At 33.0% G+C, this 15,427-nt stretch overlaps 1 protein-coding gene across 1 annotated transcript; it reads left to right on the top strand.

The window, feature by feature from the left end:
* The first annotated feature begins 4,023 nt into the window (after positions 1-4,023).
* Positions 4,024-7,767, top strand: LOC106670572. The gene is made up of 3 exons (XM_014401046.2): positions 4,024-4,249; positions 7,179-7,384; positions 7,439-7,767. The coding sequence occupies exons 1-3, from the start codon at positions 4,151-4,153 to the stop codon at positions 7,749-7,751; spliced, it is 618 nt and encodes a 205-aa protein (XP_014256532.1). The 5' UTR covers positions 4,024-4,150; the 3' UTR covers positions 7,752-7,767.
* The last annotated feature ends 7,660 nt before the right edge of the window (positions 7,768-15,427 follow it).

Raw genomic sequence — 15,427 nt, 5'->3', positions numbered from 1 at the left:
AATTTATGTTGTGCATATGGTTAGAAATTTGTTGCATAGCAGACATTCTATAGCAGAAAAAAAAATATTTCTGTATAAATGCTTACTACTTTTTCAATTCACGATATTTTTTGTTCTGTTTTCGATTTTATAAGTTTTGAGAGAGGTATTCAAGCTTTTTACCAGCTTTGGACTACTATGACAAATGGAAAAAAAATGTGATGCACGGTTTTGTCATCTCATTCATAACACAAAGACGATAAGTACAGACAAAGGAAAGTAAGTTTTAAGGGAGAAACTACGGTCACTAATGGAAAGCAGGGTCGAAACGGAGTGTATAATATAATCGAGCTCTCTCTCCTCCGGGCTATTTATGTTCCTGCCTCCCGACACTGCTTCCTCTCCGAAATATTGCTTTGCCTGTTTGTTCCTCTCCCTGTCGGAATGAATGTCGCGGAATTAAGATACAGTCGGAAACTCCAATCTTTAATATTGTAAATCCGATCGAAGTCATCGAGAGGGTTATAGGCGGAAAAGGTATTTTCGTCCAGGGGTCCCTGATGCTGTCTGAAGGTCAATTGGGCCGTCATGGCTGGAAAATGTCACTGGTAAATGCCAGGATCGCTTGTTGCCCTAACGAGACCATTACGAAGGTGCTATCTCTGACTAATTCTCCTTCATATCCATGAAAAACGCCGGGAATCTCAACAAACCGTCTTAATTTTCAACTGGAAAATCATATTTATGCAAGGTAAAAAAAAATTGTGAGAACATCTAACTGTAAATTGACCGCTTGTACAATTTCTAACTTTTTGAAAGCATCACAATTGCATTTTCAATGAACTAAAACGTTTCCTGTAGGCTTTCGATTCAGACAGTTATAATGTCAAATGCAAAAAATCTTTTCGAAGAAAAAATATGAAAGAAAGACTTCTATTGATATTATTTTTGCAAATTTATAATACCATAGTTTTAGCTAGGCTTCATTTCTTATGTAAATGCTTAATGCGCATTTCTGCTTATTCTATTTACATCTTATTCTTGATATTTTATTAAAATACAATTCTTTCACTTACTAAGCAGTGTTGAGTTTTAAAATTGCGAGGGGTCTTTATAAACATCAAAACAAATATACATTTTAAACTTAAAGAAATAAAAATTTTCTCAATCAGGATTAAGAAGGTAATCTTATTTTATGTAAAGTATGTGATAATTATACAATTAATATGAAAGTTGCGGATATGGACTAAACTTTTCTGGTGATTCTACACTCCAAATATCGGACACATATACGCCACTTCTTGTGAATAAGCCCTGAAAAAAATTCGCCAATTTTTTTTTAAATTGAAATTTTCCATTTATTGATATTTATCTACTTGTTCAAATCAGCTATGTTATTACATAACTTTACAGAATTTTTTATGTAGATTGCAATAAATTTGCAGGTGTAAGTTGCAAGCATTTCTAAATTTTAATCAATTTTTTGCAAAAAGATAGATTTTTTTTGTAAACAACCCTAAAAGATGTAATCCAGATGGTTCAAGTGAGGTAAAAACGAATAATATATTAACCAATGTAATGTATAACTGAATAAAGTAATAATATAAAAAACGTACAAATTGTATCTGAGACATTAAAGAATATTATTAAATCTGTGTGTTAATTAGTGACCGTTTGTCGATGATTATCCAGAAATCGTGGGATGCGGTCTGGTGTGATGTTGGTTTCAGAAAACCTTTTTTTTTATCGTGCTAACGTTTTGATCTTTATTGAGATCATCTTCAGGGCCTGGGATTTACAAACATTATTTAAATTTAACAAAAGCATGTAGGATGTGGAAAAAAGTGAATTTATACAATGAAAATAAATATTTTTTTATACATTCAATCAAAGTCTTTCTACTCACTCAAATTGTTTGTTTTCTGCGTAAATGTGTGCGTGTTGAGAGTACCACGACACGCAAGAATGGCATAATTACGCAGAAAACAAACACTTTGAGTGAGTAGAAATACTTTGAATATATAAAAAAATATTTATTTGCATTGTATAAATTCACTTTTTTCCATTTCCTACATGTTTTTGTTAAATTTAAACAATGTTTGTAAATCCCAGGCCCTGAAGATGATCTCAATAAAGATCGAAACGTTGGCACGATAAAGAAAATATTTTTCTGAAACCTTCATCACACCAGACCGCATCTCACGATTTCTGAAAAATTATTAATTCTTATCTTTTACCTTAATTTTAAATGAATATTGTAATTGATTTAGACCTTCATAGAAGCTCTAACTTGATGAGTGAAGTGCTATGTCAAATTATCTCTACACATGAGCCGTGCAAGTTATCTTGGAATCTTGGTAAAGTGCATAAGGTACTTCTAGTATGTAGACCATATTCTTAGAAATTATGTAAGCAGCGTAATTTGCAATTTCTTCCTCTCCTGATTAACTTGAGATATATAATCATATTATTCACCCTATTTTTGTACGTAGTAGAACGTCTCAACTCTTGTATCCAGTTAATTAAAAAAAGGTTTAAATTTTTTTCTACTAATTTGCCTGGGTTAATTTACTTTTTAATCATTGATTAGAAATATAATTCCAGCGTTCCGTTTAAAATCATAAGTTCTCTAAATTTTATACAAATTCAACGTTTCTACAATCGTTTGAAATATTTATATAATATATACTTCTTCTTATTTTGCCAATAATGATCATATTGTATGTTATTGAAAGTGGGGAAAATAATGTTGAGATCAACAAAAATTCTTTAAACTTTTTATATTTATGTCTCCAGTGCTACATCATTAAGAGAAAACCAAGATTGTCTATTAATAGTTGTCTAAAGGTTTGTAAATTCAATTTATTACTCTTTCTGCGATATCAGAAAAAAACAGAGGCATTTGGAAGTCAAAGGTGTTTGGGACATTTTTGTTGTTGATTTTCTCAAAAAATTGTAATGGTTTTTTGTGGTAAACAAAATAAATGTTAAAATTTTTGCCAAAAAATTAACTTGACCACATAGCTAAGAAGTCCATTTTTTTGCAGCATAATAATGCGTATTTTTGGGCATTAAAGGCTCCTTAAAAGGAATCCGAATTGTGTTTTTTTTAAAGAAAAATTTCAGGCCAAATTTCTTTTTTCTTACTTTTTACATGACTAGTCTCTCTTAATAAAGTCCTGCACTTATTTTCTTATCCTAATGTGGAATATTTGCACCAAAAGGCAAAAGACCACATTTAAAAGCAAAGTAAATTACTTACAATATTTTTTCTCGATTCCTAAGACTCATAAGCACGAATACTTTTCGATCTAGTTTCACCAAAAATTTCACTCCCGGTGATCCAAGTTGCCCTTGTAAGTATCAAGTATAATTACTGTATTTTAGTTCCTTTTTTCGAAGTACATTTTGAATGTATGCTATTTGTTTAATATTACCAAATTCAGAGTTTTGTTTCTTATAAATATTGAGTAGATTAATAATCAGTGGATCTAACTATACTGGGCTACCTAGGAAAATTGACAATTATTTTCAAAGTAGAATTTTGAAAATGTAAATCTGATGGAGTAAATGTGAACAGTCAGAACAGTGAATTTGTGTGAATTCACGTGCTTCATTTATTTAATCCTTCGTTTTAATTCATAAAAGTCATTCTAAATGACGATGGTGTTGTTATTACCCTCTATGGAACACTTGAAAAAGAGAAAAGTTCATCACTTTTTAGGCTCAATCTCAAAGGTTTCTGTGCTGCTATTGAAATGATGATGAGAGTGCAAATATTTAAACGGAAGGTTTTGTGCTACATCCCTTCAAATCATAGTGCATACCTGTACAAATATACATAAACCGTACTTACAAAAAGAAATTCTTGAAAATATTTTTTTAATTAAAATTATTTATATATTGTTATTCCACTGGTTGTTTTATTATATACGGTTTTACCATTGTGTACAATACTATTTCACAATTTATATATTATCGTAAATAATTAAATCACTGAGATATGTTTTTTGTAGGATTTTTCTCTGGCACCCTCTTTAGGCAAATTTGTATACCATGTCTTGTTTTATCCAAACATATGGCAATTTTTAAAGAAGCTAAATTGAATTGGAGAAAAATTTGTTTTTTGCTTTTTGGATTCTAAAAATAACTAAAGTCTTTCTATTCAAAAATGAATCTCTGGTGGAGATCATCGTTGCTGAAGCGGGACACATTCTTTAATGTTCCCGACGCCAAGACATTTCCGAACTTTAAACCTTCGTATGAAAACGTAAGTACGTTTTCTTAAAATATGGATGCAAAAAGTCTCGCGTGAGTACGGAAGCATAAATGTCTCACACGGAAACTCGGATGTTCGTTCTATGGGTCCGTCTGATCTGGTAATCAACGAAATTTATGTCTATTTGTCTGTGGTTAGAGTTGTTACACTACTTTGCTTAGAAATCCTTGTCTGCCATTTTATGTACCTTAATTCAGGTCACGTTGCTTGTTGATTAAAAAAAGCGAGCAAATGACAAAAGGCTGAACCCCTGCTATAAACGCTAATATGACTATGATGGCTAACTCTTTATTAATTAAAAATAGAAAACAAAAATCTTTCTTCTTCTATCGATCTTTCCCTTCTCCCTTTCTCCCACCCCGCACTCTCTCTTTCTTTTTCTCTCTCGCTCTCTGCAACTCTCCCGTTTTTGTAATCTCGTTAACTGTAAGAGAGATCACGTGAAAAAAGGATCATCGGTAAGGTCACAACGGAACAATTCTTTCGGTTTTTGCCGCCCTTTCGATGATTATATCGTCCTCATCGAGTTAGAGCATTCATGATGACGATATAATCATCGAAAGCTCGGGAAAAAAACCGAAAGAATTGTCGTTCCGTTGTGGCCTCACTGAAGATCCTTTTTCCACGTGGTTTAGCAGGAGGTCTTTCATTCTTTCTCCTCTCTCTCTTTCTCCCTCTCTCTCACTTTTTCTCTCCCTTTGTTTCTCTCTATCTATCTCTTCTACTCTCTCACTGTATTTTCCTGACCCCTTTTTTCACACTCTCCCTCCCTCCCACCGTCTCTCTCTCCTCTCTATCTCTCCCTCTTTCTTCTTTATTTTTGTAATGACATAATAATGTTTTATAACTTCGACCAAAATGTCAAGAAATCGTCCTGTTCTCTAAGGATGTGCAATTATTTTGAATGCTTTTTGTTTGGCCACACAAATCTTTTGGCTTATTAGCTACAATAAAAGTAATAAGTGAATCTGTTGAGCACTTTGAGACGTCTACAAAATATAGTTATGTCCTAAAAAATAGTGCACAGCTACATTGTGTGCTCATATCACCACATTTTTTATGCTTACTGCTTCTCTTCTAAGCTAAATTATGTACGTGGCGTCCGTTGTGGCACGATTCTGGGACCCACCCTTTTTTCTCTGTGTACAGTAATTGCGCCCTTCAAATAGTCATTGTCAACTGTTTATTTCTTAAATGCAGATGAAATTGATTTTTTTCTTTAAGTGGTTTATAATTACAATTTTGGGGAATATCAGTAGTTTTGTAGGGTTCCGGCTGTTTCCTTCCTTACTCTAATTACTAAGCGTGCAAGTACATACAATTTGCTAATTTTTAAACCATAAATGAAGTTTACAAGCCCCCAAACGAACAAAGAGGATTTTCATAGAAAAGATCTTTGGAAGGATCATTCAACTATCCGATAAAAACCCAAGAAAAAGATTATTCGGAGATCGTGAGATGCGGTCTGGTGTGATGTAGGTTTTAGAAAAATATTTTCTTTATGGTGCTAACGTTTCGATCTTTATTGAGATCATCTTCAGGGCTCAAAGTGTTTTTTTTTTCTGCGTAAATGTGTCATTCTTGCGTGTTGTGTTGAGAGTGCCAGCGTCACTGAATTTTAATTGGTGTAATTTTTGTGTTAATGTCTTAATATGTTTAATGCTCTTGGTGATTTCTATGTTTAAAATGTTTTTTTTTGTATTGTGGCCTTATGTATGTCGTTAATTTTGGTGTTGGGTTGGGTTAGTATGGCATTTGTGAAGTTACATTTTTTTTGATATAGGAAATACCTTGTGTTGTCTGCATTTCACCAAAAAATTCTCTCATTAATAGCCTATGCGAGTTTCTTCTCATTGTTAGCGATGTCCTTCAGAATACTTTTTGCTTGGTGTTATAGCAAAAAAATGTAATTGAAATTTGTTCATAGAATCCCATGTTCTTCGTTCTCGTGTAGAAATGTGTGTTGTTTAGTGACCGTTAGTCAATGATTATTCGGAGATCGTGAGATGCGGTCTGGTGTGAACGGCACTCTCAACACGACACAATTACGCAGAAAACAAACACTTTGAGCCCTGAAGATGATCTCAATAATAATCGAAACATTGGCACGATAAAGAAAATGTTTCTCTAAAACCTACGTCACACCAGACCGCATCTCACGATCTCCGAATATCATTGACTAACGGTCACTAAACACCACACATTTCCAAGAAAAAGATTTTGACTGTGTCTAAAGAAAGCGTTTTCCGCCGAGATGGAGTCTCACTTTCCGATAAAAACCCAATGCCTTACAAGGGCATAACGAATTATGGGAAATATAAGGACTCGACAAAATTATGTCCTTTGTTTTAGTTGCACGATAAAAAATTCATCTAAACATCAGCACATGATTTATATAGAAAAGTCGTCAATAAGTTTTTAATAGTCCAATACGACTTTAGTATCACACAGCACAATTCTACCACATTAAGTATTAAACCTAAAACAATAACTTAACAATAAAGCCTTACAAATTGAAGTACCATAATGATTTTATTAATATAAATTAAACTATTTTCTAACATTTATTTTAGATTGTCCAAATGCCTTTGCCCTTTTTTTCTATCATCTGCTATTAGATTAAAAATGTACGAGAAAGACAGGAATCAACTATTTCAATTGTTCTTTATCTTTGATTAATAAACGTATAGTTAAATTGATTTTATACTGGGACCTCCAAATTATCAAATAATTCGGCTCAAAATTAGAATATACTTGGTAGCTAAATTTTCTAACTTTGTTGAAGTAGATAATGTTATTCTATATAGTTTCCATTCATTGCCAGTGTCTTAAAATTTTTGTTTTTATTGAATGAATAATGCACTTTTTGCTCTAGTTTTATTTGTTGCAATTGCTTGAATTAGTTTTTAATAATTTTTAGGAAAAACACGATATGTGGGCCGTGATGAGGATGGACTATCAGAAGCGGTGGGAAGCCGAAAGGGACGAAGTTAGGGACGACTACGAATTTTACAGAAAGGAAAAGATGAAATACTTGCAGAGACGTTACGTCACAAGGATGAAGAAGGCAGAAATGCGCAAGGAACAGCTCCTGGGGAGGAAATTGGCAGAAATGTCTATTCGCAGGTACGGACGCTGATAAAAACCAATTGGGAAACAGTCTAACGTTACATCCGACAGCAAGTTTTCAGGTGTACCAGCCCGCGTCGACTCGAATCTGAAGAGGAGCCAGAGCGAGGCGTCGAGGCCCACGAGAGGATCTGGCGACGGCTCGAAGAAAGTTGAACTTAAAAAAAGTTCGGAGACCGCCAAAAACAAAGTCGCTGCCAAGAAGACCCCTCTGGGAGATAAGGAGGCATCAAAAGTCCCTAGTTTAAAAACCCTTCCAAAATGTTGCGAGGCCAACAAAGAAAAACTGGAAGAAGAAAAGCCCATCGAGGAACCCGATAAAAACAATAAGGAAAATGAGTGTTTATGTAAAAAATGTGAATAAAAAAAAGTGAAACCTTTTCGTTGTATATAAAATAAGGTCAAAATAAAAATAAGAATTTTATGTCATAAACATACTTCGTTTACATCTTTATAAATTTTTATCAATTTCTTACTAAATTTACACTTAGAATCTTCTCTATGTTGAACATTCAACTTAAAATAAATATTTAGATTTGGAAATAGAATCTAAGATGATAAACAAATCGAATAAGCCGAGTGCTGGTTTAAATATTGCCTTGATTATAGTAAAAGTATTTTCTTTCGGTTATAAATAGCATATATCCGAGAAAAAATATATATTTTTTAAATATCTTCTTTTAAAGCAGAAAAATCTCACATGATTTTGATCCACCTAGTAAGTTCGTGGAGTTAATGAACGAAGCAAAGAAGCCAGCGAGATTGGCCGGACCCGAAAATGGATGATAAGAATGAAAAACCATAAATCAAAAAAATTGTATTAATAATTCACTTGTCATGAAAATCACGACAATTTTTAATTGACTTTTTGTTTAACTTTTTTTATGTTGTAATTTTCAAGTTAAATTATTATTATTAACAATGAATGAAGCAATGTTATTTTATTTTCAAACAAACAATAATTTATTTAGAAAAATTCTTATTTTGTATCTGTTTAGATTTGTTAAGTCAAGAAAATTTTGTTATTTTGATTTGTATTACATAAAAATGTAAATAGTTTATTTGCCAAACAAATAGTTACAAAAACTAGCTAGTTTTTGCCATAACAAGCAGTAGCTTGAAAGCTCGTAGCGTCTACTTCGTAATGTAACGTTATCAGGTTAGCAAAAGAAATATAATTCTTATTTGTATGATTATTTGGATTGAGATTTTTTTATATTTTATTTCGAAAATTTTTTGTTTATTTTTTAGAAAGGAATATATATATTTTTTTGGAATTCGGATTTTATTTTATTTGTATTATTTCGAATACGCAGCAAGGATTTTGTAAATATTATTTTTTATTAATTCGGCAGTTTCCGAATAAAATATACCACAAACCTTCATTACAAACTCCATTACAAATTTTATTCATTAATTTGTGATGATTGAAAAGTGATATATCAAAGAAAAATTTTATAAGTTGATAAATTTTTTATTTCTTACCGATGTTTTCATTTAATCTCATTGTATATTTAAAAAAAAATTAAATTGTAGGTAGTATCTGTCATCATCTTGGGCTGTAATTTAATTTAAAAATATATATTTCTATTTTTAAAATATCGAACATTTATAATAAACTCATTGTGTGAATTTCAAAAGGTGTCTGACACAAATGAGAAAATTTGTTCTTAATATAGAATTGCCCATTAATATTTGGACGTTCGACGATTTATTGTTTTCATTGTTCATTCAGTTGTGAATTACGTTTGTGCATTGTTTACGCGAAATTAAAGACCGGCGTGTTTGTGTTTACTCTCGCCATATCTCTCCACACATCAAATTTACTGTTGTTGTTGTTTTTGGGCAAAGTTATCGTTCTATTAATTCTAGTCAGAGCTACGCGGATCAGGCGTTGTAAATAAAAATGTTTACACGTTCGAATACGAAAGGTAATGATTTAATCATTTAATCGATTTTACGGACAAGAAATTTGCATTTCTCTACTTCTGTATGTTTGATGTTCTAAAATTATTTCGTCAATTTTTCATACTCCCCAAGTTACTATTTTTATGACAAAAAACTAACAAACAACCATGAATTAAAATATGATAAACTCAAGCATGTTGAACCAACACTTATTGTATAGCTTATTGTATTTTATAACTTCAAATTTATTAACAACTTTAATTATTAAATTAATTTTCAGTCATGTTGAAAAGGATAAATTCCAGTTTTTCTTTCTTATTTAGAGGCATGATATTTGATAGTTTTGTAATATTAGTTTTTCTAATAACGTTTAATTTTATTATTATAAAAATTTTAGAAAAAAATGCTAAGAACTTTATGTAAGATATTGTTTGAGATAAAAAAATTCAGTCCTTTTTAAAAAGATAGTTCCTACTCACAGTAAGTTGTTTAGCAACGATCCGGATTTCGAGCCCGTTAGCTCATCATCAGGTTGAAGGACTTCCACAACCACCTCTATCGACATGAATTGCCAAAGTGAACCCGCTGATACCTCCGCCAACACGACGTTCCAATTAGCAGCTGATCTTTTTAATGGCGCTCAATTTGAACGTGCGAAACGCGGAAATTATAACACACATAAATATTATACTAGTAAATACTTAATATTATTAAATTGCTATAAAAATAATAACAATTAAAATAATTCGTTTAATTATTTGGATGTTTGATGTTATTTACGTTCATATTTAAAATGGGAGGTAGGTACTCTGAAACGTTAAAATTGAGCGCCATTAAAAAGATCAGCTGCTAATTGGAACGTCGCGTTGGCGGAGGTATCAGCGGGTTCACTTTGGCAATTCATGTCGAGAGACGTGGTTGTAGAAGTCCTTCAACCTGATGATTAGCTAAAAGGCTCGAAATCCGGATCGTTGCAAAACAACACCACACTCACTCCATCATTTATCATTTCTATAAAAAAAATTCAGTGTCACGAGTCAATAAATTTTTAATAGTACAATACGACTTTAGTATCACACAGCGCAATTCTACCAAATTAAGGATTAAACCTAAAACGATAATTTAACCATAAAGCCATACAAATGGAACTACCATAACGATTTTATTAAAATACATTTATGTATTCACTAGCATTTACTGTAGACTGTCCATTTATCTTTGCCACCTTTTTGCTAATTTAATTAATTTGCTTGACTTTGAGTGTACATTATCAATAGATGCTTCGTTGTTGTTATATTTGTTAATTTGATTCGCGATCAATTTTTCTAACCGGATATATCCTGGAAAAACTATGTTGGTAGCCTTACAAATTATTATTTAAAAAAAGGTTTAAAATCCTGATTAAGGGGGATTATTCTTTACAAGCTTGATTAAGGAAGTCGATTTTTCTTTACTCCTTTCTAATTAGCTTCATCTTTGATATTTGTTAAATATTTATTTCATTTTATCATTATAAAAATGGTAGACAGTTCTTAAGAACATTGAGAACAACATCCCTTGGACAGTATTGCTTGGATGTCTTTTTTTGATTTACATGCCTTCGATCCAGTCTGACACTCGGGCTTGCTTTGGAAGCCAAAGAACATCTCCCTAGTATTTAGAAAATTGCCATGTTTTCAATAATTGAACCTATAATTTATAACGCTATTGATTTTCATATTTTCTCTCATATTTTTTTTAAATTTTATCAGCTTAATTTTCCATCATTTTGTATTCAACATTGAAATGAAAAGCCTTCCGAATTAATATTGCCATTTTGTTTGAGACATTAGGGAAAGTCTGTTGATTTACAGAACCAACTGAGACCATCATTGAACTACACCTGCTGAGAAAAGGAAAATTATTCAATACAAGCACCGTCATTGGAATGTATAAAAGAGCCTTTTGATTCTGGAAAGTGAAATTTTAACCTTTCATGGCCTCGTGACGGGCCACATGTAGTTAGAACAACTGCAGTAAATAGCCCAAGAGAACAGGAAACAGTTTTAAACGTTCTTCACAACTTCTTCCAAAGCTGCGGATTCCTTACTGAACTTAATCAACATTTAGTGATTAAATTAGACTAATTATATGACCAGAGTTGGAAGGTCAATTATTTATTTTAAGACTTCTGTGTCAAGTTAAACCTTGCATTTGACAATGATTATATTATTCGGAGATCGTGAGATGCGGTCTGGTGTGACGTAGGTTTTAGACAAACATTTTCTTTATCGTGCCAACGTTTCGAACTTTATTGAGATCATCTTCAGAGCCTGGGATTTACAAACATTAGATACGCCGCTGCTCTACCACTTGAGCTATCGTGACCTCGATCCACTCGATCACTAACTTCCCATCTCAATCCCACCTTTGGAATTTGCCCTCCTTTTTGCCATTTAGTGTCCGTTTCTAGCATTGCATAAATTCATTTTATTTATTTATTTTTTTATTCTAAAATTTCTAGCATTGACTAAATTCATTTTTTCACATCCTACATATATTTGTAAAATTTAACCAATGTTTATAAATCCCAGGCCCTGAAGATGATCTCAATATTGATCGAAACGTTGGCACGATAAAGAAAATGTTTTTCTAAAACCTACGTCACACCAGACCGCATCTCACGATCTCCGAATAATCATTGACTTACGGTCACTAAACACCATACATTTCTAAACGATTATATTGTTTAAACTAATAATATTTTTTCTATTAAAAGTATTGAAAAATATTGTTCAGAAATCGTGAGATGCAGTCTGGTGTGATGTAGGTTTCAGAAAAACATTTTCTTTATAGTGCCAACGTTTCGATCTTTATTGAGATCATCTTCAGGGCCTGGGATTTACAGACATTGTTTAAATTTAACAAAAACATGTAGGATGTGGAAAAAGTGAATTTATACAATGCAAATAAATATTTTTTTATATTCAATCAATGTATTTCTACTCACTCAAAGTGTTTGTCTTCTGTGTAATTGTGCCAATCTTGTGTTGAGATGCGTGTCGTGTTGAGATGCCCCAAGTATTGAAAAACTATGTAAGGTTTCCTTTATTAATCAATGAAATTTCTGATGTTTATAGGTTATCAATTCAACAAAATGAAGCTTATTAAATAGTTATACTCATCACTGTAAGGCAAAGGTCCCGGGTTCGAATCCAGCGGCCTGCTTTCGAACCCGACGTACTTACAAATGGGAATTTTTTTTAAACACCGGCACCCTGAGAGTTGATATGACCTCTGCTGTTGCCAACCCTCATTAAAAATACAATAAAAAATGAAAACAAATAAAAAAAATTAAAAATAAAAATATTGAAACTCCTTTTATTTTAGTTCTTGTTGAATTCATGCGAGGGGGTATTTATTGAATTTCATAACCTCAGAGAATGTTCTGAGCCCTTTTTGGAGCTTTTAGGACTTGAAAAGGTCCAAAAAAGCGGTCCTGAAATAAGTATTGGCAAAAAAGTAAAAACAAAGAGGTTGTAAAGTTCAATAAATAACCCCCTCACACATCATAAATAGATTTCTTTTACGGGCGAAAGTCAGGAATGGGCATCGTCTAATCAAACTTGCCGATGCGAATCGCGTAGAAAAACAACGGAGTTGTAAACAGTTCATACAGATGGGATCGTTTGAAATCCGGCGTGTATTGGGAAATTGGTGTGGATTTATGAATATGCAAATCGAATCGGGGGCCGACGCTTCGGCAGTGATGGATTTCAAAAGTGCCCGGCGCAGATGTCCTTATAGACTCCCGTCGGAGGTATTACATCCCCAAACTTTCGCCGATCATCGATCATCGGCTTTGTTTTATCCTGTCTAAAGAGAGAATCTTACAAAATCTGTAACTAAGTAATAACACTTTTTTTTCAAGTTGATAAATTTCATTAGAGCACGAGATGGTTAGTTATCTGTCAAGTCATTTTTAATGAAGCCTTTAGACCAAGCCGGCTATCGCTCTGTTCAAGCTGCTTAAAAGAATGATGAGACTAATATTCATCAAACAAAATAAAATTCTCTCGCTTTTTAGCTATATCTCTATCTCTCTCCCCCAACCAACTAACTTTCTTTATGTTTATATCTCTTATTTTTTCATTTCCAGTGTCCACTAGCATGTCTACTTCCTTCTATTTTTTCCCTCTTTTCCAGCCCTCACTTTATCTCGTTCAATCATTCAGACACTCTCTCTCTCTCTCTCACTCTCTCTCTCTCTCTCTCTCTCTCTCTCTCTCTCTCTCTCTCTCTTTCATTCACGCACTCTCTCTATTTTCTACCTTTTTTGTTTCCATCCTACAGAAACATTCACCTTTTTTTTCACACTTTGTTTCACGCTTATTGTTCGCTTTCTTGCCTCGTCTGATATTTTTTCACGTCTTCTAGTATCTCTCTCGACTACTCACACAATTTTACATTATTATTAACTTCCCTCTCCCTCTCCACTCTTTCTCTCTCTCTCTATCTCTCTCCCTCTCCCTCTCATGATCTCTATTTTCTAACTTATTCGTTTACATCTTACAGAAAACTCACCCTTTTTTCACACTTTGTTTCACGTTTATTGATCGCTTTCTTGCCTCTTCTGATATTTTTTCACGTCTTCAGTATCTCTTTTTGGGTCCCTCTCTCTTCTACTCGCACAATTTTACATTATTATTAACTTCCCTCTCTCTCTCCACGCTCTCTCTCTCTCTTTCTCGCTCAGCACGCTTTTCCTCCCTGCTTATTTCTTCTCCTCTCGCCATTTTCGCATTATTCCATCTTGTATGGTTGCCCTTCTATTTCCTCCTCCTTCTTCACTCTCTCTATCCTCTCTTTCTTTCACTCTCTCTCTCTCTCTCTCTCTCTCTCTCTCTCTCTCTCCCTCACCCTTTACTTTGTCTTATCCAAATTTCTTTCAATTTAATACCTACCACCCTGGCACTTGGAAACTCAGAACATCAACTGATAAAACAATGATCCACCTAACGTAATTTGTTATATTTCAAGGCCACATTTTCTCGGAAACGGATTAGTTTTTCCCGTGTTGCTGGTGTCTTGCAACGCTTTAAAAATTCATCGGAGCCTACTCGGAGGAACGTAAGAAAGGTATATATTTTATAGCAATCCCACAGGATTACATTAGATTGTGAACCGGGGGCCAGGTAAGTACATAACTCACCCCCCCCCCAAACATTGCAATCTTCGAGTTTTTCATCGAATAGTTGATCCTCATTTGAGAGTAAGATAGCTTACAATCACGCTTTCCTTGTTTATTCAGATTATATATTTTTAAAATTGATATTCTGAACTTTTATTTTTGAAGAAAACTGCATATTTTTTAAAAATGAGTGGATGTATGGCTAAGTTTTGAGGTTAGGCCAAACAGTGGTAATAAAAATATTAACAAAATATCTAGGAACAATTTAATAATAATTTACTTAATTATTTATAATACAGAATTATCAACAGACAGTTTATAAGATGGCAATCTAAATTGGATGTGTAGAATATGATCAATATTTTATTGCCCATTTTTATTGCCTTGCTGCTATCTCTCAGGAAATTTTTATTACACAGTGGCGTTTTATCGCTAAATTGCAGGCCGGTCCTGATATCAATTTCAAGGCGCATGTTCGGAAAATACGATAGGCAATCAGTGAGCAACGAATTTTAGCGCGGGCAACGTAATACATTACTGGTGCGTCGTTATTGGGAGGAAGAAAAAAACACTATTCACTCCATCTTTTCCTTAATTTAGTAGATATTCGGCGAAGTTTACCGTTTCGTTCTCAAACGACGTCGTAAAAGCTCACCACACAATTTCAACGTGTTGAAAAGCTCGGTCTACTTTGAAGGGATCGAGTTCAAGTTAAGTGCTGTTAAACTTTATATGTTGTTTCCTGTGTTTGCTTTATACAATTAATTTTTCATTCAAAAGAATCAAGAAATTAAGTCCATATGCCCGCCCTTCTAACGAACATCGAAATGGCCACTTTTCCATTTTTTTTATAATTGAGAAAATCACAAACGCTTTTGATTTCTGTTTTCAATAAAATAATTCAATAAAAAATAATTCAATATCACAGTACTGTTATTTTCATCGTTTGTTATCATTCAGTC

The sequence above is a fragment of the Cimex lectularius genome, unplaced genomic scaffold (genome assembly GCF_000648675.2).
Source record: "Cimex lectularius strain Harlan isolate CLEC.00 unplaced genomic scaffold, Clec_2.1 scaffold153, whole genome shotgun sequence".
NCBI lineage: Eukaryota > Metazoa > Arthropoda > Insecta > Hemiptera > Cimicidae > Cimex > Cimex lectularius.
Note: the sequence above shows the minus strand (reverse complement) of the source record. Positions and strands in the feature narration are given on the sequence as shown.

Coding starts and splice junctions, on each gene's coding strand:
- LOC106670572 (XM_014401046.2), top strand. CDS start 4,151: ATGAATCTCTGGTGGAGATCATCGTTGCTGAAGCGGGACACATTCTTT. Junction 4,250..7,178: donor TTAAACCTTCGTATGAAAAC/GTAAGTACGTTT, acceptor AATAATTTTTAG/GAAAAACACGATATGTGGGC. Junction 7,385..7,438: donor GCAGAAATGTCTATTCGCAG/GTACGGACGCTG, acceptor TACATCCGACAG/CAAGTTTTCAGGTGTACCAG.